Here is a 26489-nt window from a genome sequence, read left to right as displayed (position 1 = left end):
TAAGTAAGTTCACGAATTTGTTCACCCCAGTCGGGCACATCTTGGCATTTATCATCTTGACCGTAATCGAGAAATGGATGTCCATGATGTGCAAGAGATCCAGACGTAGATCGTCTCTTAGGAATCGTTCCACCTCATATGCACGTGGCCGGGCGTGATCCTGTACAAGAGTGATTTTGATCATGGCCTGTCTGAAGGAGTGCGCTATATTTAGAACGTGTGGCAAGAGCAGACTGTGTCAATTCAGCTATCCGAGCACGTCTCCCTTCCAACCCAGATCTCCATATGCCGCACTCTGCAGTGTTCCCTGTCCATCATTAGTCTTTGCTCCAGCCCTACTGTATTGCCGCGAGAGGTCGGACATTATTTTGCATCCGCACTGAAGCATAGCTACAGCATCACTGCATATACTGTGGTCAAAATAAATGTTTCATATTGCCGAAACTTTAAATTTCGGCATTGTGGCCTAGAAACACTTTATGATATCAGTACATTGGTTTGTTTGTAATATCATTCTAGAGGAAACAGTCCATGTTTCTACCATGAGGGGGCAGTATGTGAAGTCTATGGTAACCATGTCTCCTGTAAACATTGCAGTACTTTTGCTGTGTGTCATCACGAGAGTTGTGTCGTTTCAGGATGGTTTGGACAACAGTAACATACGATCAGAGGCTCCTTATAGTCACTCCAATGGGGCAGCCAATGAGACTGGTGGATGTCGCAGTGAATGTCGCTGTGAATCAAAGTAAGGTCTCTAGAATTTGGACCGTCACAGTACAGGCCGCGGTGTGCGGGACCGATATCTGCGTATAAGAGTATGTCTACGGCAGCAGTTCCAAACTGCTACGGGAGTGCAGGTGTCAACGCAAATGATACGAAATAGGCACCATGAGCAGGGATTACATGCCAGAAGACTTCTCAAGGCTCCTCCTGTAAATCAGGTTCGGAGAGGGCCTCGTCTCGCATGGACATGAAACCAGGCTTTGCGGAATAGGCAGCAGTGGGACACAACGCTCTTTTCTGATGAGACCTGTATCAGTCTCCACCCTGACGATGCTCGAATTCGTGTGTAGATGCAACGAAGACAACGTTACCACCTCAACTGACCAACTGTATCGTGGATCGCCACTCATATCAAGGTGGTTCAGTCATGTTTCTAAGTGGAATCGTATATGCGCACAGGACACGGCTTGTGGCAATACATATGAAGCTAGCTAGTGTGCAGTATCGGGACGACATATTTGCACGCATTGTGACTCCGTTTGGTGAAAATATTGGAGCGGGATTCACGCTGATGGATGATAATACCTGCCCTCACCGTCACAATCTTGTAAACACTTTCGTAGTGGAACGTCAAACACTCGGATGAAATGGCCCCCATATTCTTTAGACCGCAGCTGCATTGAAAATGCTTGGGCCATGCTAAAACGAACAGTTGACAATCATCCTGTCCCACCAGAGACCAAATAGATACCTTTGTGGAGAAACGAAACTACGTCCCACAGTGTTATTTGGACCATTTGGTAAGGAGTATGCCTAACGGCATTGAAAAGTGTCTTCAGTTATGAGCAGGCCAGCTGGTCCATATACAGTATGTTACGCAAGATGACTTTCAGAAGAAACTTTAGTGTCTGCAGTGGAAAAAAAACAACAACAAAGTGTTTACATATTAAGGTAACAGTGATTACAATATCTCCACCTATATGCCTAACATCCTGTATATGGTGTAGGTACAAGAGATGAGGAACAGAGTACTGGACTCACCCCAGCAGCAGCGGGCTGCGCAGGTCGAGCCTGGCGAGTGGGGGCGGTGCCTCCCCCGCGGCCAGCAGCCCTTCCTCCTCGCCCAACCTCAGCCACGCCTTCCGCCCTGCGCGACTCACCAAAGCGCGCTGCCAGCGGCCGAGCTCTGCCCTCTGCGGGGACCTGCAAACACCACACACCAATACTCAAACGCCTATATCACGAAGAGCCAATTGTAGCTCGTCCGTCGCAGATGAAGACCAACAACGCCATTGAGGGCGCATGTAAGATGGATTACACACGTTTCCCTTTATAAGTATATTTCTCGTTGTTGAGGAGTTTACATCTGGGTCCAACAACGCTTTGCTAACACCTAGAACTATGAAAGAGTATTGTATGAAATAATATTGTAAACTGCTCAAGTACGCATAATACTGTTAACAGAGAAGCTTATCGCCTCTGATCGCTCTAGTATCTCCTCTATATTACAAAAAAAAAGGCTGATAGAAAACCTTTTATTTCGGTTTATAAGCACGTGAAAGAGGGTAGCGATGTTTCGTCAAGAAATTTCCTTCTAGAATTCTGTTAAAATGCCGATGCATCCACTTCCGGCACGCAGAGGAAATTATAGGACTTCATAGGAAAGGATTATGTTTTTAGCTAAACCAGACCAATTTTTCCATTTAATTTAATGAACTTGGTTTGACATTTTCCTAGGAAGTAGATTGTATTTACAACTTCGTTGGAGATGGTTTTATATGTGGGAATAATTGCACGTAGGATGCCACGAAGTCCGACTTTGGAGATAGGCTCAGATATGGGAATAACTGCACGTAAGTTGCCACAAAATCTGATGTTTAGGATAAATCTGCCAGCAAGTCATTTGTCGTCTCTGTTAGTTATTAACAATGACAAGATGTATCAGAACATGTGCAGTTCCTCGTAAAAGGTTACTTCATTTTGGCTTTGCAATTGACGCAGCTTTCTTCCAAGCGTTCAGAAGACTGGTGGAGTACTCGCCAGTTATTGCGAAAGCAATTAATGTGAAGACTCACTTTTTCTTTCAGAGCAGAACCACAGGTTTACACCTACCTCTTGGCTTTCTGATGGCGATACACGGTAGCAGGTTGAAGCATAAAAATTGTTGCATTGTTATTAAAATTGTCCAAACACTAGATCGAAATTCATTTCCGCGTTTGCATTCAGCCAACATACAAGAAACATGGTACTCATTATGCACACAGATTTGGCATAATTAATTATTTATGTAAATTGAACCGCACGCTTTCCAAAATGTTCAAATGTGCATGAATTCCTAAGGGACCAAACTGCTGAGGTCATTGGTCCCTCGACTTACACACTACGTAAACTAACTTAATGCTAAGAACAACACACACACCGATGCCCGAGGGAGGACTCGAACCTCCGGCGGGAGGGGCCGCTCAGTCCGTGACATGGCGCCTCTAGCCACGCGGCCACTCCACGCAGCACACCTTCTCCTCGTATACTTGTGGAGTCAGTTATTTCCTGTGTCCATAATCACCGATTAGCCAATACTATAATAAGAACATTTCACCTCTTTTATTCTGTGGTTGCAGTTTCCGACGTACTCGATGTGAATTTACTTCAAGAGAAGTACGGTCGACTCCTAAAGTTTTCAAAATAAAGAAGCTGTCTCACTAATGTTCAGCTACTCTGTACGAATTTCCGTTGGTGATAATCTCAGCAAAGCAAAGAACTTTGTAATACGGTGCTCTGATTCATCAATCTGAATGAAACCCGCGCAACACGGTTGCATTAATAAGTTATACAAATAAAAATCGTTCTTTAGATCAAGCTGACGCTTAATTTAAGTCATTTTTCAACGCTTACAAACTTAACGAAAGCCAAATTTCTTTGTTACCAGTGTCATCTCTGTGCCTGGCCGAGGCGTTTTTACCATGCTGCGTTATGTAAGCACCTGCGATGCGACGGTGGGTCCGTCAGACAGCGTTCCCAGCCAGCGGCAGTGCCCCGCTTGCGTGGGTGGCTGTCCAGGGCCGCTACAGCTACAACTGATGAGTCTGACGCAGCGCGCGACCTGCTAGCTTCCCGAGAGACTTTCTAAGTTGTGCTGGGGAGAAACCTCTTGACCCGCCTAAAGACATCAAAATTATACATAACTCACTTCTTCAATTATACCGTCCCGCAGCAGAAGAGGGAACGGATGGTTCTTTAAAGTCGATATCGCGTATCTACGTTAAACTATGCTCTATAGTGCACATATTGCTTTCTGTGAGAATACATACGTCCCACGACACCTGGCAAACTCGATGCTTCTAGTGTCCGATGTAAGATCTATCTTTTCCAAAGCGAACGGGACACACTTCAATCTCACGAAGCCCGGCTTTGAGTTTTTTGCAGCTCAAAAGGTGTATTTTGAAGATAGTCGGCAGGGGTTCAGGAAATATGTATCACTCCAATACTCTCTATTCCCAAGATACTGTTAACACAGGATAGCAAGGCTATCTTCTAGCCGTTTTCTTCACTTTATCGTTTGGCCCCGATGCATTCAACCTGTTTCCAATAACTTCCAAATTGTTATCGTTTGAAATATAGTCTTTCCTAGGCTATTCCAAATCAGTTTATCACATGCAATCCTCACCGTTCACAGTACCAGATAAAAAGGTGAATGTCGCTGAGCCGTATCGCGAATCGACCTATTGCTCTAGGCTTTCACAAGCGCGTCGTCTGTGCCACATACCTACTCTACGTGCGGCCATGAGACCGCGAGCTGCATTTTTACATCTCTCCATTAATACCCGGTGACAAGTTTTAAAAGTGGTTGGCTATATGTAGCAGCACTGTTGTAACTGCAATTACGACTCGTTATACCGGCCGCGTGCTAACTTCAGCAATGCTAGTTACATGGGCGGACCGCTGAGAGAATTCTACACTCCTGGAAATGGAAAAAAGAACACATTGACACCGGTGTGTCAGACCCACCATACTTGCTCCGGACACTGCGAGAGGGCTGTACAAGCAATGATCACACGCACGGCACAGCGGACACACCAGGAACCGCGGTGTTGGCCGTCGAATGGCGCTAGCTACGCAGCATTTGTGCACCGCCGCCGTCAGTGTCAGCCAGTTTGCCGTGGCATACGGAGCTCCATCGCAGTCTTTAACACTGGTAGCATGCCGCGACAGCGTGGACGTGAACCGTATGTGCAGTTGACGGACTTTGAGCGAAGGCGTATAGTGGGCATGCGGGAGGCCGGGTGGACGTACCGCCGAATTGCTCAACACGTGGGGCGTGAGGTCTCCACAGTACATCGATGTTGTCGCCAGTGGTCGGCGGAAGGTGCACGTGCCCGTCGACCTGGGACCGGACCGCAGCGACGCACGGATGCACGCCAAGACCGTAGGATCCTACGCAGTGCCGTAGGGGACCGCACCGCCAGTTCCCAGCAAATTAGGGACACTGTTGCTCCTGGGGTAGCGGCGAGGACCATTCGCAACCGTCTCCATGAAGCTGGGCTACGGTCCCGCACACCGTTAGGCCGTCTTCCGCTCACGCCCCAACATCGTGCAGCCCGCCTCCAGTGGTGTCGCGACAGGCGTGAATGGAGGGACGAATGGAGACGTGTCGTCTTCAACGATGAGAGTCGCTTCTGCCTTGGTGCCAATGATGGTCGTATGCGTGTTTGGCGCCGTGCAGGTGAGCGCCACAATCAGGACTGCATACGACCGAGGCACACAGGGCCAACACCCGGCATCATGGTGTGGGGAGCGATCTCCTACACTGGCCGTACATCACTGGTGATCGTCTAGGGGACACTGAATAGTGCACGGCACATCCAAACCGTCATCGAACCCATCGTTCTACCATTCCTAGACCGGCAAGGGAACTTGCTGTTCCAACAGGACAATGCACGTCCGCATGTATCCCGTGCCACCCAACGTGCTCTAGAAGGTGTAAGTCAACTACCCTGGCCAGCAAGATCTCCGGATCTGTCCCCCATTGAGCATGTTTGGGACTGGATGAAGCGTCGTCTCACGCGGTCTGCATGTCCAGCACGAACGCTGGTCCAACTGAGGCGCCAGGTGGAAATGGCATGGCAAGCCGTTCCACAGGACTACATCCAGCATCTCTACGATCGTCTCCATGGGAGAATAGCAGCCTGCATTGCTGCGAAAGGTGGATATACACTGTACTAGTGCCGACATTGTGCATGCTCTGTTGCCTGTGTCTATGTGCCTGTGGTTCTGTCAGTGTGATCATGTGATGTATCTGACCCCAGGAATGTGTCAATAAAGTTTCCCCTTCCTGGGACAATGAATTCACGGTGTTCTTATTTCAATTTCCAGGAGTGTATACCCGCTACTATCATCAAGCAGTTTAAATAACTTAATCTGTCTGACAACATTCGGCTGCCAGTGGTAAACCTTCCTTCTAATTACAAGCATTCTGTTTACTGTGTTGGTCCCTGGGTGTGACAAGTGAATAAGGACATACGACCTTATATTCAGTACCGAGCGAGATGGCCCAGTGGTTTGTATACTGAACTCGCATTCGGGAGGACGACGGTCCAAACCCGCGTTCGGGCATCCAGATTCAGATTATCCGTGATTTCTTTAAATCACTCTACCCAAACGCTGGGATGGTTCCTTTGAAAGAACACGGCGATTTGCTTCCACACACGCGGCACAGTCCGAACTTGTGCTCCGTTTCTAACGACTTCGACGTCGATGAGACTTTAAACCCAATCTTCCTTCCCTCCTTCATTCCTCATATTCAGTAAATTTTGCCGTTGTGGACAGTGTAAAGTTTTCGTGTGACTTTTGACACTCCATCTGCAACCTGAGGGATGCCCCGTATCGAGTTGACCCAGCCTGGACTCCCAAACCCATTAATGGGATACCTTCACAATGAGGCGCCAAAGAAACTGGTATAGGCAAGTATTTTCAGATACAGAGATATGTAATCAGGCGATATGGCCCTGCCGTCGACAACGCCTATGTAAGACTGGCGCAGTTGTTAGATCTGTTACTGCTGCTACAACGACAAGTTATGAAGATTTAAGTGAGTTTGAACGTGGTGCTATAGTCGGCACGTAAGTGGTGAGACACAGTATCTCTGAGGTAGCGATGAAGTGGGGATTTTCCTGTACGACCATTTCACGAATGTACGGTGAATAACGGGAATCCGGTAAAACATCAAATCTCCGAAGTCGCTAATGCCAGAAGAAGATCCTGCGAGAACGGGACCAACGACGACTGAAGAGAATCGTTCAATGTGCAACCCTTCCGCAAATTGTTGCAGATTTCAATGCTGTGCTATCAACAAGTGTCAGCGTGCGAACGTCATCGATATGGGCTTGCAGAAGCAAAGGCCCACTCGCGTACGCCTCGCCTGGGCCCGTCAACACCGACATTGGACTGTTGATGACTGGAAGCATGTTGCCTGGTCGAACGAGTCTTGTTTCAATTTGTATCGAGCGGATGGACGTGTACGGGAGTGGAGACAATGTCATAAATCCATGGAGCCTGCATGTCAGCAAGGGACGGTTCAAGCTGGTGGATGCTCTATAATGGTGTGGGGCGTGTGCAACTGGAGTGATATGGGTCTTCTGATACGTCTAGCTATGACTCTGACAGTTGACACGTACGTAAGCATTCATGTCCATTGTGCATTACGACGGACTTGGGCAATTCCAGCAGTACAACGCGACACCCCATACATCCAGAATTGCTACAGAGTAGCTCCAGGAGCACACTTCTGATTTTAAGCACTTCCACTGGTCATCAAACTCCACAGACATGAACATTTCAGAGCGCATCTGGGATGCCTTGCAACGTGCTGTTCAGAAGAGATCTCCACCCCCATGTACTCTTACGGATTTATGGACAGTCCTGCAGGACTCATGATTTGTTCCCTCCACCACTACTTCACACATTAGTCGAACCCATGCCACTTATTGTTGCGACACTTCTGCGTGTTCGCGGGGGCCCTACACGATATTACGCGGGTGTATCAGTTTCTTTGGCTCTTCAGTGTATTGAACTCGGTAGTGCTGGCTATAAGCCCAAAAATTTTCTACTTCTTGCAAATGCAGCAATATTGTGTTAACGTATTGTAGGTCTCTATTCTTTTACGAGGTGCCAGGAATTTTTACTTGTCCCTTCTTATATCGTTAAAAACTGAGTGGTACTGTAGGAAGGCGAGTAGCTAATACGTAAATCTAATTCTTAGATTATAATATTTAGCTATTTGTTCCCACGCTATACTGCGTGTGTTAAATTCGTTACGAGGGTTGCCCAGAAAGTAATGCACCTCATTTTTTTTCTCAGCCAAAAACAATGCTACAAATGTGAAACATTACGTATGTATTATTGGAAGTCTCCTAAGTAACCGTGCCAAGTTTCCGTCACTTCCGACAGCAAGCGTAGCTGCAGGACAGTTTCAAAATGGCGTTTGTAGGTTATGTACGTTACAAGCAACGTGCCATCATTGAATTTCTCACTGCAGAAAAAGGAACTGTGGGGAAGATTCACAAACCCTTGTGCAAAGTCTATGGAGCATCTGCTGTCGGCAGAAGCACAGTTACTCGCTGGGCACGGAGGGTGAGGTCATCAGAAGGCGATTCGGCGGAGCTCCACTATTTGCAGCGGTCGGGGAGACCATCCACGCCCGTCACACCTCACCCACTTGAACTAACTCCCTCCGACTTCCACTTGTTTTTTCCATTAAAGGAAGCCACTGGTGGAAGACATTCTGATGACGATGAGGAGGTGATTCACACAGTGAAGCACTGGCTCCGCCACCAGGATAGGGATTGGTACCGACAGGGCATTCGCACTGCAGGAAGGCCATAGAACAGGATGGAGATTATGCGGAAAAATAGTGTGTGTAAATAAAACACCAGTCTTCTGTATATGTAATTCTCATACTTTCAATAAATAATTGTTGAAGAAAAAAAACAGTGCATTACTTTCTGGGCAACCCTCTATGTTTGTAATAAGTCTTGTGTATGTTTTAGAACCAGGTAATTTGTGTTACTTGGCCGTGTTCTTCTAGGGTGTCACGACCTCTATGACCTGGTGCGAACCGCTTGCAAACCAGCAGACTACGAGTATTTTGTAAAAGTTTTATATTCAAAATTTTTATTACAGTTGATGGATGTACACATAAAAAAAGTTTTGCGTCACCTCGGTCCCCAGAGCTCCTTTGTTGAGAACCCTTCCTGGCACAAAGTACAGACAGTTGGAATAGAGATCAACATAAGCATTATTTCCGCCCTTTTTATTGCTCATGAAAACCACACACTGCATATTGTGCCAACATATTGCGCGACCTTCGGAGGTGGGGGTCCAGATAACTGTACACACCGGTACCTCTAATAACCAGTAGCACGTCCTCTTGCATCGATGTATGCATGTATTCATCGTGGCATGCTATCCACAAGTTCATCAAGGCACTATTGGTCCAGATTGTCCCACTCCTCAACGTCGATTCGGTGTAGATCCCTCAGAGTTGTTAGTGGGTCACGTCGTCCATAAACAGCCCTTTTCAATCTATCCCAGGCATGTCGATAGGGTTCATGTCTGGAGAATATGTTGGCCGCTCTAGTCGAGCGATGTCGTTATCCTGAAGGAAGTCATTCACAAAATGTGCACGATGGGGACGCGTATTGTCGTCCATGAAAACGAATACCTCGCCAATATGTTGCCGATATGGTTGCACTATCGGTCGGAGGATGGCATTCACGTATCATACAGCCGTTACGGCGCCTTCCACGACCACCAGCGGGCGGCGTACGTCGGCCACACATAATGCCACCCCAAAAGAGCAGGGAACCTCCACCTTGCTACATTCACTGTACAGTGTGTCTAAGACGTTCAGCCTGACTGGGTTGTCTCCGAAGATTGTCTGATTGAAGACATATGCGACAGTGCATCGGTGAAGAGAACGTAATGCCAATCCCGAGCGATCCATGCGGCATGTTGTTGGGCCCATCTGTACCGTGTTCCATGGTGTCGTGGTTCCAAAGATGAACCTTGCCATGGATGTCGGAACTGAAGTTACGCATCATGCAGCCTATTGCGCACAATTTGAGTCGCAACATGACGTCCTGTGGCTGCACGAAAAGCAATATTCAACATGGTGGCGTTGCTGTCAGGGTTCCTCCGAGCCATAATCCATAGGTAGCGATCATCCACTGCAGCAGTAGCCCTTGGGCGGGCAGAGCGAGGCATGTCAAAAATGACTCTATGCGCTATGGCACTTAACATCTGAGGTCATCAGTCCCCTAGACCTAGAACTACTTAAACCTAACTAACCTAAGGACATCACACACAGCGATGCCCGAGGCAGGATTCGAACCTGCGACCGCAGCAGCAGCTCGTTTCCAGACTGAAGCGGCTAGAACCGCATGGCCACAGGAGCCGGCCGAGGCATGTCATCGACAGTTCTTGTCTCTCTGTATCTCCCCCATATCCGAACAACATCGGTTTGGTTCACTCCGAGACGCCTTGACACTTCCTTTGTTGAGAGCCCTTCCTGCCACAAAGTAACAATGCGGACGCGATCGAACCGCGATATTGTCCGTCTAGGCATGGTTGAACTACAGACAACACTAGCTGTGTAACTCCTTCCTGGTGGAATGATGTAACCGATCGGCTGTCGGACTTCCTCCGTCTACAGTGAGGAGGTTGACGGCTTGGCTTAGGTGCTGCAGTGCTTGTAGAAGAAATATGGAAATGGAACGCTCATCAACGGATAACGTGTTGGAATGGTCTCGGGCTATAGGTAAGAGAAGGTCAGAGAGTTCTGGATCTGCTTGACTAATATAAGAAAGATGATGAGGTTATTAGGGACGAAGAACAGCCTCGGATTCGGGAGGGGAAGGATTCTGTCTTTGTCTTTTTCAGAGCAACTACCACAGTGTTTTTCTAAGCGATGCATCAGGAAGGCCACTAAGGTTGTATCACGATAGTGTATGGTGTGTACAGCACTGAGAATAGCGTGATAAATCGAACTAGGAAGTACTAGTGGCCCAGGAATGGAAATTATTCTTTATCTCTTTCATGTTTAAAGTCTTTATATGAATGGAAACATCCGGCACAGTGCGTCATAGACTCCCCTCTACGAAAATTACATTTTATTAAGTATTCTACTTCAATAGTGTGCAAAGCTTGTTTCCACGGCGTTGCTCTCCCTTTTTTACCGTCGTAATTATCGGAATCGTCTGAAGCTATTTTCAGACTTCTGCTGAAGGGGAATGGCTGATATCACGAAAGCTTTGCTCTTGGCAGCGGTAACGTCATTAGGGAGTCGACGGTAGATCGATCACTTTTGCGGTACTTACGAAAAATAATCTCATTTTCATTGGACAAATTTCGTATTTTATTTAGAACTGAGGAAAAGAAACCGTATAACCAAGTTTGAACGCGGGGAGCAAACTAGAAATTAACTTGTTACAGATTTTCCTGTTAAACTGAGAGAAACTGAAAGATAGCGCGCAACGCACGTGACGGTGGCGGCGCCGCTGCCCAGGTTGAAGCGCAGCTGAAGGCGGCCGCCGACCAGCGCCAACCACAGGAAGTCTCCGCCTCCAGCTCGTCCTCCCCCGCCAGCAGACAGAAGCACGCCGTCAGGCTGCTCTGCCAGGAACCACAGATCCAGCGACAGCGCCGCTCCAGCGCCCTCGGGCCACGCCAGCTCCAGCGAAGAACTGCCGTCGAGCGCTGCCACGAACGTGCTGCCCTCTACGAACGGAAGGACGTGTCAGTCCTCAGGCCCCCATTGGCCAGACAGGCAGTCTTTTGTAGAAGGCACACACGCACACACACACACACACACACACACACACACACACACAGTACATACCCGTGTCGCAGGCGGCTCCGCGGCTGCAGTTGCAGAAGAAGCCACCCCCAGCCAGCGGCTCACAAGTCGAGCCGCCCACGCAGGGGCTAGAGGCGCACGGGTCGAACCGGCTGGACGAGCAGGAACCACCTGCGGGCACCCGCAACCACCTCTGAGGCTTTCTGCACGCTACACCACACTGTACACTCCTGTCCGGAATGTGCACTTCTCTAAGATCACTAGAATATTTTATCTCACGAAATACAGTACAAAGAGTTATTGCCAGGGCCGGTTATGGAACACTTTTCTATCTTTTTCCCTTCCTTCTTGTCCCATGGTATAGTTTCACCTGTGCCAGTTCTTGTTACTAATTGTAATACACACTGTACACAAATCTTACACTTGGAAACTCCCCGGGTTCCCGGGTTCGATTCGCGGCGGGGTCAGGAATTTTCTGTGCCTCGTGATGACTGGGTGTTGTGTGATGTCCTTAGGTTAGTTAGGTTTAAGTAGTTCTAAGTTCTAGGGGACTGATGACCATAGATGTTAAGTCCCATAGTGGTCAGAGCCATTTGAACCATTTTGAACCTCCTTTCTGCTTGACGCCCCAGTGGCCACTACTAATTGTGACAAGTCCTGTATAGAAATGTTACAGTAATGGCTCCTTTGGCTCCCCTGTTAGCTTGGCGCTCCAAGCATCGACTTGTGTCTCTTCGGCCTTAAAGTAGCCCTGCTTATTCGTAAATACCACCAGGGCTTCAAAAGATTTATTTACGAAAACTGCAATACATACAAAATAATGACACATATCAGTCGATACAATATCTCTCAATTTCTATTCAGAATACGCGCTGCGGTACAGTTATAAAGGAGATCAGTAGGTGTAATCCTTTCAGAACATGTAGACGAATCATCCGCTCCATTTAGCCTCATCGAATTACTTCACACCTGTAGATAAGGAACCCAGTGAACAGCTCTGCACAGCAGGCTGATGTCTTTGCTTAACGTTTTCTGTTTGGATTGCCTGCGTTTTTCGGTGTCCTATGCACGTCTCAAGGTCACTGCATACTATGCACTGAAGGGATCACTGGCTCTTGTCTTCTGAATTATATACGTGGTGACTGTTCCTTCAGACATGTGACATGCACACCATGCTGGAACTTTTAGGAAAATCGGCGAAATGCCATGAGTAATGAAGGTAATGTTAATGGCTCTGAGCACTATGGGACTTAACATCTGAGGTCATCAGTCCCCTAGAACTTAGACCTATTGAAACCTAACTAACCTAAGGACATCACACACATCCATGTCCGAGGCAGGATTCGAACCTGCGACCGTAGCGGTCGCGCGGTTCCAGACTGTAGCGCCTAGAACCTCTCGGCCACACCGTCCGGCGAAGATAATGTTAATAGCAACGTTAATAGCACGTAGATAAATTGAGAATTTGGATCTGACCAGAGACTTGCTATGGTAACCCGTACAGCAGCAAAGACCACTGTGTACAGCAACTGCCAACTAAGAAGGAGACATGAGTTCGAATTGCTGCCTAGTATTTAGGAGACTTGAGTTCGAATCCCGGTCTGGCACTAATGTTCAACTTGCCTTATTGATTTAAATTTAATTCCCACTTTAAATCCTTTGTATATTAATTGACAGTGGGTTCAGGATCAAGCATCACATACACATACATCAGATCCACCTGAAGACTGACACTTTGAGAACAGTGACTTGGAGCTGGGTTGGCTGACCTGTGGTGAGGTTGCGGAGGCAGCCGGGCGGCCGCAGGCAGCGCGGGTCCCCCGCGGGGCAGGGCGGGCAGCGGCGCACCGCCACGGAGGCCCTGCGCGCCGCCGCGCCAGACAGCGCCACCCGCAGCCCGCCCACGCGCAGCGCGCGCACGCAGCCCACCAGGCCCGAGGAGGCGCCCGCGTTGCCGTACACCCTGCACCAGCACAAGCGCACGCTCTGTTCTCCGCTCACGAGGCGCTAGGCAGCACTAATTATACGGCAGCGACAACGATACACACGCTAATAAGCACTGCCCACTGACACACACGGCGGACAGTAGCAAAGAATACGCGTATACAATAAGTAAAATAAATTACTCAAACTTTAGAAGAAATTCCAGTATACAAACAGAAACAAATATTGGCAATCTGGCTAAACAGAAGCCTCACAGAAAAGGATACGGAGAAATACGAACAACAGACAGAAACACTGCACAGTGATGCATAGGCGTCCCCAAGAATCTCATCCTGAGGTACAGATTTTTTACTCGTTGCAGAATTCTCATACATTTTGTGACGTAACTCGACGATGTATGCAGCCTTCAGTGGTGAGCCATGTTGTTGTTGTCGTTGTTGTTGTTCTGGTCTTCAGTCCTGAGACTGGTTTGATGCAGCTCTCCATGCTACCCTATCCTGTGCAAGCTTCTTCATCTCCCAGTACCTACTGCAACCTACATGCTTCCGAATTTGCTTAGTGTATTTATCTCTTGGTCTCCCTCTACGATTTTCACCCTCCACGCTGCCCTCCAATGCTAAATTTGTGATCCCTTGATGCCTCAGAACATGTCCTACCAACCGATCCCTTCCTCTAGTCAAGTTGTGCCACAAACTCCTCTTCTCCCCAATCCTATGCAATACCTCCTCATTAGTTATGTGATCTACCCATCTAATCTTCAGCATTCTTCTGTAGCACCACATTTCAAAAGCTTCTATTCTCTTCTTGTCCATACTATTTATCGTCCACGTTTCACTTCCATACATGGCTACACTCCATACAAATACTTTCAGAAACGACTTCCTGACACTTAAATCTATGCCCGATATTAACAAATTTCTCTTCTTCAGAAACGCTTTCCTTGCCATTGCCAGTCTACATTTTATATCTTCTCTATTTCGACCATCATCAGTTATTTTGCTCCCCAAATAGCAAAACTCCTTTACTACTTTAAGTGTCTCATTTCCTAATGTAATTCCCTCAGCACTACCCGACTTAATTCGACTACATTCCATTATCCACGTTTTGCTTTTGTTGATCTTCATCTTATATCCTTATATCCTCCTTTCAAGACCCTGTCCATTCCTTTCAACTGCTCTTCCAAGTCCTTTTCTGTCTCTGACAGAATTACAATGTCATAAGCGAACTTCAAAGTTTTTATTTCTTCTCCATGGATTTCAATACCTACTCCGAATTTTTCTTTTTCTTCCCTTTACTCCCTGCTCAATATACAGATTGAGTAACATCGGGGAGAGGCTACAACCCTGTATCACTCCCATCCCAACCACTGCTTCCCTTTCGTGCCCCTCGACTCTTATAACTGCCATCTGGTTTCTGTACAAATTGTAAATAACCTTTCGCTCCATGTATTTTACCCCTACCACCTTCAGAATTTGAAAGAGCCATAACAATTTTAAAACTTTTATTTCGTGGCATGGCGGGGATTTTATATTACAATATAAAAGAGCAATGCTTTAAAATCCAACAATTGGCTGAATAACATCAAATATTCAGCAATCGATTATTGCCTGCTCTGCCATGACTCAATGCAGGACACACTATATACACTCCTGGAAATTGAAATAAGAACACCGTGAATTCAGTGTCCCAGGAAGGGGAAACTTTATTGACACATTCCTGGGGTCAGATACATCACATGATCACACTGACAGAACCACAGGCACATAGACACAGGCAACAGAGCATGCACAATGTCGGCACTAGTACAGTGTATATCCACCTTTCGCAGCAATGCAGGCTGCTATTCTCCCATGGAGACGATCGTAGAGATGCTGGATGTAGTCCTGTGGAACGGCTTGCCCTGCCATTTCCACCTGGCGCCTCAGTTGGACCAGCGTTCGTGCTGGACGTGCAGACCGCGTGAGACGACGCTTCATCCAGTCCCAAACATGCTCAATGGGGGACAGATCCGGAGATCTTGCTGGCCAGGGTAGTTGACGTACACCTTCTAGAGCACGTTGGGTGGCACGGGATACATGCGGACGTGCATTGTCCTGTTGGAACAGCAAGTTCCCTTGCCGGTCTAGGAATTGTAGAACGATGGGTTCGATGACGGTTTGGATGTACCGTGCACTATTCAGTGTCCCCTCGACGATCACCAGTGGTGTACGGCCAGTGTAGGAGATCGCTCCCCACACCATGATGCCGGGTGTTGGCCCTTTGTGCCTCGGTCGTATGCAGTCCTGATTGTGGCGCTCACCTGCACGGCGCCAAACACGCATACGACCATCATTGGCACCAAGGCAGAAGCGACTCTCATCGCTGAAGACGACACGTCTCCATTCGTCCCTCCATTCACGCCTGTCGCGACACCACTGGAGGCGGGCTGCACGATGTTGGGGCGTGAGCGGAAGACGGCCTAACGGTGTGCGGGACCGTAGCCCAGCTTCATGGAGACGGTTGCGAATGGTCCTCGCCGATACCCCAGGAGCAACAGTGTCCCTAATTTGCTGGGAACTGGCGGTGCGGTCCCCTACGGCACTGCGTAGGATCCTACGGTCTTGGCGTGCATCCGTGCGTCGCTGCGGTCCGGTCCCAGGTCGACGGGCACGTGCACCTTCCGCCGACCACTGGCGACAACATCGATGTACTGTGGAGACCTCACGCCCCACGTGTTGAGCAATTCGGCGGTACGTCCACCCGGCCTCCCGCATGCCCACTATACGCCTTCGCTCAAAGTCCGTCAACTGCACATACGGTTCACGTCCACGCTGTCGCGGCATGCTACCAGTGTTAAAGACTGCGATGGAGCTCCGTATGCCACGGCAAACTGGCTGACACTGACGGCGGCGGTGCACAAATGCTGCGCAGCTAGCGCCATTCGACGGCCAACACCGCGGTTCCTGGTGTGTCCGCTGTGCCGTGCGTGTGATCATTGCTTGTACAGCCCTCTCGCAGTGTCCGGAGCAAGTATGGTGGGTCTGACACACCGGTGTCAGTGTGTTCTTTTTTGCATTTCCAGGAGTGTAGTATGCAACACAATTAAAGCATCACTTCTTCGAAACCCCGTAATACTCTCCCCTTGCGATAAATATGATACTTCGCTACAAGGTACCAACAGCCCTCCTGTGTAATGGTGCAAAAGAGTAGCGCCCTGCGACGTTACCCACGAGCTCGGTGACACTTCAGAGAACAAGGAGACGACACATGCGGAGAAAAAGGCCACAGCTCAGAAGTTTATGTGAATTGTAAGGTGGGTTAATGTTGTCATATTGGCAACAAATACCACCAAAATTATTCCCAATGCCATCGTGGACGCGTCACAAGATAAGAAGGTAGTCACACCGCCTCTGATCCACATTTCACCCCATCCATTGACGCCTCTGCTATGGAGCTCAGGAACGCGACGCTCCCCATTCAAATGAAGCCTGCGGAGCTTTGTTTGTGGAGAGCCTTACCGGTTTCCTTACGGACCGCAGAGAAAGACATTGCAGGCACACCGCCCTTCAGAATCAACCTTTAGGTGGAGGAAAGCCTGTCAATGAAACCACCCTTCACTTGGGGCGTTGATCTCCATACAATTCTGCAGTGAAAAACGACAATTCGCAGTGCGACGAGGAACAGGGCGACATTCTTTACAATACTTGACACTGCTGTCAACCCCTGTACGATTCAACCCTTCTCTAAGGACATCGTGAGCCGGCATCCCCACTGAATGTGAGCGCATTACGAGAGAGCACATTCCGGGAAGAGATGGGCAACATATTACTACCGCCCACATATATCTCGCGTAATGATCACAACGAAAAGATCCGATAAATTAGAGCAAATACGGAGACTTACAAGCAGTCGTTCTTCCCACGCACAATTCGTGAATGGAACAGGGAAGGGGGGATCAGATAGTGGTACAATAAGTACCCTCCGCCACACACCGTAAGGTGGCTCGCGGAGTATAGATGTAGATGTAGATGTAGATGCATTTGGAGTCACTTGCGACCGCAATATTTTCTCTGGTGTACACAGTGGAACCACTAGGGTTCCTTCAAAACCATTCGACGAAATTGATCCGAAGCAGCAAAGGGTGCTTATGCTTTTTCAGTCCTCCTGTTTAAAGCTCTCATGTAGTATGATCACAGAAGGATGTGAATTGACAGTAAAAACACAAATGGTCCTTCTAAGCCCCCTCTCCCCCCCTCCCTCCAGTTCAACAGCACCCTAAGTGCCACTCACCCGCCGTTGTTCAGTACTTTAAAACTGTATCTAAACGGAGACAACCTGCGACAAAGTCCTACTCGCCTGTAGACAGGCAAGCCTTTCGACACAGCCGCACAGGGTAGCCACGCGGTATAGGGCACCTTGCCACAGTTCGCGCGGCACCCCCCGTCGGAGATTCGAGACCTCCCCCAGGCATGGGTGTGTTTTGTCTTTAGCGCAAGTTAGTTTAAGTTAGATTAAGTAGTGTGTAAGCCTAGGGACCGATGACTTCAACAGTTTGGTCTCATAGGAACTTGCCACAAATTTCCAAATTTCCATTCGACGCACCTCCGTTTCTGGCTGGCCTGCCAGCAGGCAGAAGGACAAAACCGTATCCTGCTTACAGGTGCCGATCGCTCTCGTCACGGCTCCCCTACGTACAGGTACAATTTTCAGGTTGTCAGTAAAGGTGGATGGGTTGCACCGAGCGGGGTCTTAGAGCGACCCTTTGCCGTTTTATTGATGCACCTTTCAATGTCGCATTCCTCCGTGATGAGGCCACTGCAGGGCGCGAAACCAAAGAGTTGAGAAGCATTCAGAGTTCGCCGAATTGTTTTGAACTGTCTGCAGTGATTCCACCTTGTAGAACATAGCAAACATTGTGCTCACGATCACATTCAATGGCGTTCCTGGCCCACGATACCTATAGAGAAGATCTGAATCATCCGGGGGTGTCAGAAGTGTCAAAGATTGTCAAGAACACCGTCCTGTTGCTCACCGTACTGCCAACTATGGTCTTCAACCGCCAGCAGGGTAGAAATAGAAACCCCAAGGGAAGGAACGGATCCATTCACGCCCTTTACGCCACCCCCTAAAACCTTTTACTGTTGTGTATGAGCGTCGGTATGTCTCAAATGTTTTCCTCGGCCACTCATAAGAAAAGCGCGTAATTGATGACAGGGTGCATTGTCATGCTGACACAAACAATCTTCGGCTCCGAACTGTTCCTGCACTTTACGCAGTACATGTGGTAATATCCTTCCACGTTTAGTGTTTTCTTAAACGCAATGAAGGGAACACATTCTAACCATGAAAATCATACCCATCCGTAGCCTCACCTTCTCTGTACTTTGCTGTTGGCACTAGAGATGACGGCAGTTAACGTTCTCCAGCCATCCGCCAAAGGCAAACCCTTCCATCGGTCTTCAACAGGGTGTAGCGTGATTCATCACTCCAAATCACTCATTTCCAGTCATTCACCGTCCAGTGGCGTCGCTCCTTACGCCACCTCAAGCGACACTTAGCACTGACAACAGAAATCTTGTATTTGTGGGGGTCCACAGCCTCCAGATGCTTAAAAAACGTAAACATGGTCCGTAGTAGACTGGGTGTGTGTTGGGTTGTTTGGGGAAGGAGACCAGACAGCGAGGTCATCGGTCTCATCGGATTAGGGAAGGATGGCGAAGGAAGTCGGCCGTGCCCTTTCAAAGGAACCATACCGGCATTTGCCTGGAGTGATTTAGGGAAATCACGGAAAACCTAAATCAGGATGGCCGGTCGCGGGATTGAACCATCGTCCTCCCGAATGCGAGTCCAGTGTCTAACCACTGCGCCACGTCGCTCGGTGTAGTAGACTGGAATGCGATGTTTATTTAATCGTGCGATTGGCGAATTTCCACCAAGCGTTACTGTCAAGCACATTTGTAGCATGACAAGACACGAAATACAGATGTTACAAAGGTGCTTGACAATGACGTTTAGTCGAAATTAGCCAATCTCACGATTAAATAAACGTCGCATTGGAGCCTACTACGGACCATGTTTACATTTATTAAAACTACAGAAATATGTGGCTTGCGAGGAGTTGCTCGACCTTTGTACTCCCTTCATTTTAACTCTCTGGGCACAGTCCCTGTAATAGTTGGACTGCTGGTGGCAGTGTGTAAGTCAGAGTGATTTCTTCCGTCAGCACATGAAGTCTGCCTGGTCTCGGTGTAGCTGGGTTTGTCACTTCGCGTTTCCACTGTACAGTCACGTCACAGTCGATTTGGGCATGTTTAGCAGCAGTGTCACAGATGGTTACGCAGGTGACATCCAAAGAGGAGTCCACGATGGAGGTCACTGAGCACTCCTGTCCGATCCACGCTGCTGTTACTGCTTCGCTCCTGAGCTGTGAAATCGCTTCAATCATTTGTAATAACCCTGTATATTCCCCGCCCCCTTTTGCACAGACAAGTCCGCCTCTCGTGACATCTAGTGGTCAACCCCGCATGACATAGCTGGTGTCCGGACACTTTTGCTCAGGTAGTGTACACCTGTAAGTGCTGTGACAAGCTGTGTGACTGAGTCGATATACTACTGGAGCCCACTGATAAGGTGGGCCGCGTACCTGGAGTAGTTGGAGGGCACGAAGCCGAGGAAGGCGGGCTGGCGCAGGTCTAGGAACTGGTGCGTGCCGTGCGACTGGCCGGCCGCCTCTTGCCCGGCGTCGACGCGCAGCGCGGCGTCGCGGTGGTAGCGGCGCGCCACGGCGCGGTGCCACTCGCCGTCCGACACGCGCTCGCCGCTCTCCAGCACCAGCGGGCCGTTGCCCACGTTCAGCCGGAACTGCACGCGCCTGCAACACGGCGCAGCCACACACACACTCTCACTCACCCGCGCTCACTCTTACTTCGCACTCGCACAGAAGCGCCAAAGGAACTGCTATAGGCATGCGTATTCAAATACAGATATGTAAACAGGCAGAATACGGCGCTGTGGTCGGCAACGCCCATGTAAAGATGGTAACAAGTGTCTTGCGCAGTTGTTAGATCGGTTACAGCTGCTACAATCTCAGGTTATCAAGATTTAAGCGAGTTTGAACGTGATGTTACAGTCGGCGCACGAGCGATGGGACACAGCATCTCCAAGGTAGCGATGAAGTTAGGATTTTCTGGTACGACCATTTCATGCGTGTGCCGTGAATATCAGGAATCCGGTAAAACGTCAAATTACCGACGTCGCTGCGGCCAGAAAAAGATACTACAAGAACGGGACCAACGGCGACTGAAGAGAATCGTTAAAAGTGACAGAAGTGCAACCCTTCCGCAAACTGATGCAGATTTCAATGCTGGGTCATCAACAAATGTCAGCGTGCGAACCATTCAACGAATCATCATCGCTATCCGCTTTCGGAGCCGAAGGCCCAATCATCTACCTCTGATGACTGCACGACACTAAGCTTTACGTCTCGCTAGGCCCCTCAATACCGATATTGGACCGTTGATGACTCGAAATCTGTTGCCTGATCGGGCGAGTCTCATTTCAAATTGTATCGAGAAAATGGACGTGTACGTGTATGGAGACAACCTCGTGAATCCACGGACCCTGCATGTCAGCATGGGACTGTTCAAGGTGGTGGAGGCTCTGTAACGGTGTGGGGCGTATACAGTTGGAGTCATATGGGTCACCTGATATGTCTAGATACTACTCTGACAGGTGACACATACGTAAGCATCCTGTGTGATCAATTCCATCCATTCATGTCCATTGTGCATTCCGACGGACTTGGACAATTCGAGCAGGACAATGCGACACACCACACGTCCAGAATTGCTACAGAGTGGCTCCAGAAACACTCTTCAGAATTTAAAAACTTCCGCTGGTCACCGAACTCCCCAGACATCAATATTATTGAGAATATCTGGGATGTCTTATAACGTGCTGTTCAGAAGAGATCTCCACCCTTCGTACTCTTACTGATTTATGGACAGCCCTGCAGGATTCATGGTGTCAATTCCCTGTGCCACTACTTCAGACATTAGCCGAGTTCACGCCACGTCGTGTTGCGGCACTTGGGGCCGCACACGATATTAGGCAGGCGTACCAGTTTCTTTGGCTCTTCAGATTATTACGGCTTCTTTTCCTCTTCGCTAGGTTTTTATCCTTTCTTTGTTTTGTACTTAATACAGAGGACGTCTTTATTCGTTTAATGTAGAAGGGGCGACCAAAAAGTTTCCGTCTGAGTGCGTTGCTACAACACGTATGCTATGTAGTGCGACTCCGATGAATGTACGCAGTGTGATCCACAGCTAACAGCACACACTTCGTGGGTTCGTCAATCAAGTGTTTGGTGCCTGCTTCGAGGACAGCCTTTTTACCTGCAGAAGGTACAGGATCTGACACCTGTAAACCTCCGATAAGAGAAAACTAATCGTTCGTTACCCCTTATCTTCGCAGCTTCTCGGTGTGAATCACAGAGCAGGAAGTTTCCACTTCTTTTTTGGCTGTTGTTGTTGTTGTTGTTGTTGTTGTTGTGGTCTTCAGTCCTGAGACTGGTTTGATGCAGCTCTCCATGCTCATACAGTAAAGCTGCATGCCCTCGGGAAAAATTACGGCTGTAGTTTCCCCTTGCTTTCAGCCGTTCGCAGTACCAGCACAGCAAGGCCGTTTTGGTTATTGTTACAAGGCCAGATCAGTCAATCATCCAGACTGTTGCCCTTGCAACTACTGAAAAGGCTGCTGCCCCTCTTCAGGAACCACACGTTTGTCTGGCCTCTCAACAGATACCCCTCCGTTGTGGTTGCACCTACGGTACGGCTATCTGTATCGCTGAGGCACGCAAGCCTCCCCACCAACGGCAAGGTCCATGGTTCATGGGGGGGGGGGGGGGGGGGGGCTAACCTGATGAAATGGGCGGATCTTATTACACCGGCATCTTCGTCTTACAGCAGCCTGCGCAGCCTGTGTACGGGACAGAGCTATCTTCCTTCATCCCCTTGCTACCCACCGCCAGAGCTAGCTTCACGGATAGGATTTGTTTTCGTTAGTTGAAGAATTTAATTTTTTACCATTTTCCTTTGTATATATACATCTGTATCTATATGGGGGAGGTATTCTGATGCATTATCTGTTCCCACGTACCCTCATTTTTCGTTCGCGAATGGCGCATAATGATTGTCAGTAAACCTCCTCATTAGCTTTAATTTATGTGTGATCGTTTCACTAGACATATGTGGAAGAAAGTAATATGTTGGCCAACTCTTGCCGGAAAGTACTCGTCCGTAATAGCAAACCTCACGTTATGTACAACGCCGCTCTTGCACAGTCTACCACTGGAGTTTATTGAACACCTCTATAACTCTCTAGCGCCGACTAAACCATTCTGTGACGAAACACGCCGCTTTTCGTCGGATCTTCTCTATTTCTTCTCTTAATCCGGCCTGGCAAGGTTCGTTACTCTTAGGTATTCTAAGGTAGATACTGTTTCTACTGATTCGTTGGCATTACTGTACACTAACAGTATTATCCGCAATTACAGGGTCACCTGCCTGTCACTGCAAAAATCATCTATCCTTACTGTTTACAATATACCAAAACTGGTGACCCCCTATGAGACGTCATACCCATTTTCTCTGGTATTTCGGCAGGTATCTGCAACTTCGTTTTTGCAATGTGTAACTGGAGTCACCCCAAACAGAGGCTGATCATCACATATTTAGCGCGACGTCCAGTGTCGACGGAAAACGCTGGTTTGTTTCCCGTTACAAATCTTACGTGCCTATTAGATAGCGCGCTCACAAATTATTATGATATTCGTTGACTGATATGTACTAGGAGGGCCAGTAAAGCACGACGAATACCCAATATTCCAGCAGCGACGGCACCGCTCATGCCCGCGCTGACTGCTGCTGCCATACAGCAGCGCTGCTCGGATTCTTTACTGCAATAAATACGCCATCACAATAGTCGTATAATCTGTACAGGTGACGTAATTCCAATCCGAATTCAGGACTTCACAGCTGTTCACTTCAGGTATGAACCAATTTTCTGTTCCTAATGATATCTATGCATCATTATCTTTAATAAAGGATACTACTGATACCTTACTATGGGTACTCCAGCAGTTTAGAAATGTTATATTAACCTTTTCTATTTCCGATCTGCGAGGAGAATTGCTCTCTGAGAACAATGTCGCTGATTAACCTTCGGTTTCGGCAGGGTGTTCATAACTAACCTCAACGTGAAGCACTGATCTAAAAAATACCATGTGCACGCGACAGGTACTCCGCTACCCCATTAACCGGTTCCTATATGTAGTACACACCTGACCTATTTAGGAGGGAGAGGGCGGGGCTACAATTATACGTCCTACATCGGAAGTCGAATTGGCATACGATATCGTCGCAGAATCGGCCGAGCCTCTGATTTAGGCCTTAAGCTCGGCTTTAAACCAGAGGATTGCTGTCGCTCTGATTACGATGCTACAGAGAGTGAGTCAGATTGGAATACGATGGACATGAGATGAGACCAGGCAACGCTGAAGTTAAAAATATTTCTCCAAGGAGATATACGTAAATATAGTAAAACAATGCGACATGCAGGGAATATTATGATATTGGACTTTTCTTTAACTTGCCTCGGCGTCGGATATTAGCTACTTTCACAAACTCAGCCAATTACCATTAGGTACCAAGGATAGTCTCAGAATGCATAAGGCAGGCATCATTCGTGCCGACATGAGTCACGGTTTGCAGTCGATCTCACCCAGTGCGTTGAGCAGCCACCGGCAAACACATCCAGTGCATACCGGCCTTCTTTCCCGTCTCCCTGCTATTTTCCTGAGGGAGTCCATTACCGCCTAATGTTGGAGTCCCCAGTAACTAGTATACCCGCCCTCTACACTCGTCCAGACATGGCAGTAAAATCAGCCACTAGCCCACCAGGAGAGGCATCCCATGCTAAACCCTAGAACTGCTTTGCTGTTAATCTCTATTCTTCTCTGAATGGCAAGCGTCTTAGCCATTGCAGTTGTTCTCCACGTCCACGTGACCATTTTAATATGGTGTAATGACAAAAAGCGTTCAAAAAAATTATATTTTAGCGTACTATGTGCAAAGAAACCAGCGCTTCGAACGCCACCAATATCTCTGCAGTCACATCACAAAAGGTCATTAATACGTTGAACATGAGATGACACCAGACACCCCTACAGTTACAAACGTTTCTCCATGCAGATATACGTAATTACAGGGTTGGGTTGGGTTATTTTGGGGAAGGAGACCAGACAGCGAGGTCATCGGTCTCATCGGATTAGGGAAGGACGGGGAAGGAAGTCGGCCGTGCCCTTTGAAAGGAACCATCCCGGCATTTGCCTGGAGCGATTTAGGGAAATCACGGAAAACCTAAATCAGGATGGCCGGACGCGGGATTGAACCGTCGTCCTCCCGTAATTACAGGGAAACAACTCGATGTATAGGGAATAATGTGATACTGGATTGTTTTAAACAGCGAAAAGCCACCCAACTGCATTTCTGCTTAGCCGCTGTCTTTGTCTACGTAAGAACACAATGATCTGTCAGTTTCACTGTCGTCGTAGTTGCAAGAGTGTCTGCACTAGAAGGATGCAAGTGGCTCGTGGAAGTCCGCTCCATGCCGCTTATGAGAATGACAGAGAAATCAACAACCGAAGAAATGCTGCCACTTAGTCAGTACGAAATCAGTTTGGTGATTTATGCGCGGTACGCTCAGAACAGCTGCCGGTACTCACCCATTAACGACGGCCAGCGACACGTAGTCTCCCGTGCCGTCGTCCTCCTGCTGCGTGTACAGGATGATGCCGTTGCTCTCGTACGTCTTGAACTCCACCTCGATGCTCAGCTTGTTGTACGCCTCCAGCGCTTTCAGTCGCATGTATGAGTTTCCGTCGAAGGCCGGAATGTCCTCAGCTAGATCAAGAAGAATTCAATAGAAGCTACCTGTGGAAAGTCTACTTACTTCTCGTGTGCTCGTTCATATACAAAAAGTGTGTTATCTGTTGCAAACAGTTCAAAAAAGAAAAATGCAGACATCAGAAGATCGGCATAGGTACCTGAAAACTATTATGAACTTAAACAAGTAGAAATTTTATGAAACTAGGACCGTTTGTACATTTTTTCTCATAAACTGCAAATATTAAGGTACTACTGTTTTGCTTTATGCGAAGGAGTTGGACGGGTATTATAGAGAACTGGCGTAATTTTTTAGATTTTTTACTGGCCTTATGCTGCTCTTTAGGGTCCGTACTAGATGAGTACCTCCTTGTGGAAGTAAATTTGGAAGTTGTTTTTGACGCCCTATACCCTTACAGCCGCCAAAAACGCGTCTATGTCTAAGTGGTGAGATAGTCGAGTGCGTCGTCCTTTTCAGTGTCATTCCAGCTCTTTCCTTTGTCTTTTAATGTTTCAGTGTCTATGTGTTGCATTTTTGAGGCCATTTGTTCTAAACCGGTGTCTATACTGCACGAAAGCTACAAACAGTAGGAGATTTTGTCGCCGAATGCTAAGAAATTTTAAATATTCTAGGAGATTTTATCGGACTGAGACGTTGTTTCTGCATGAATATCCAGTAACAAAACTTGCTACCATCTTGAGGCGACTTCTGAGGAAGCCAGTACCGTCCTCCTCAGACGTCGGCGCCGTCGTGGGGCCGGCCGAAGTGGCCGTGCGGTTAAAGGCGCTGCAGTCTGGAACCGCAAGACCGCCACGGTCGCAGGTTCGAATCCTGCCTCGGGCATGGATGTTTGTGATGTCCTTAGGTTAGTTAGGTTTAACTAGTTCTAAGTTCTAGGGGACTATTGACCTCAGCAGTTGAGTCCCATAGTGCTCAGAGCCATTTGAACCATTTTTTTTGCCGTCGTGGGGTTCAGGGGCCGGCTGCCTACAAGGGAAGCATACGCCCAACAAGTCACCCATTTTGTTCAGTTTTAGCACGATTGTAGAAC

The 26489-nt window shown here is 48.2% G+C and overlaps 1 protein-coding gene across 1 annotated transcript in view; it reads right to left on the bottom strand.

Moving 5' to 3' along the window:
• Positions 1-26489, bottom strand: part of LOC126456279 (agrin-like) — a 172310-nt gene that overhangs the window by 35770 nt on the left and 110051 nt on the right. Inside the window, exons 11-16 of the mRNA XM_050092030.1 lie at positions 25278-25455; positions 20139-20366; positions 13342-13535; positions 11615-11743; positions 11256-11493; positions 1765-1926 (exon numbers count right to left, since the gene is read on the bottom strand). Coding sequence (XP_049947987.1) covers positions 1765-1926; positions 11256-11493; positions 11615-11743; positions 13342-13535; positions 20139-20366; positions 25278-25455 — 1129 coding nt within the window. The remainder of the gene's footprint in view (positions 1-1764; positions 1927-11255; positions 11494-11614; positions 11744-13341; positions 13536-20138; positions 20367-25277; positions 25456-26489) is intronic.

The sequence above is a fragment of the Schistocerca serialis genome, chromosome 2 (genome assembly GCF_023864345.2).
Source record: "Schistocerca serialis cubense isolate TAMUIC-IGC-003099 chromosome 2, iqSchSeri2.2, whole genome shotgun sequence".
NCBI classification, from domain to species: Eukaryota; Metazoa; Arthropoda; class Insecta; order Orthoptera; family Acrididae; genus Schistocerca; species Schistocerca serialis.
This window is presented reverse-complemented; position numbering and strand designations above follow the sequence as displayed.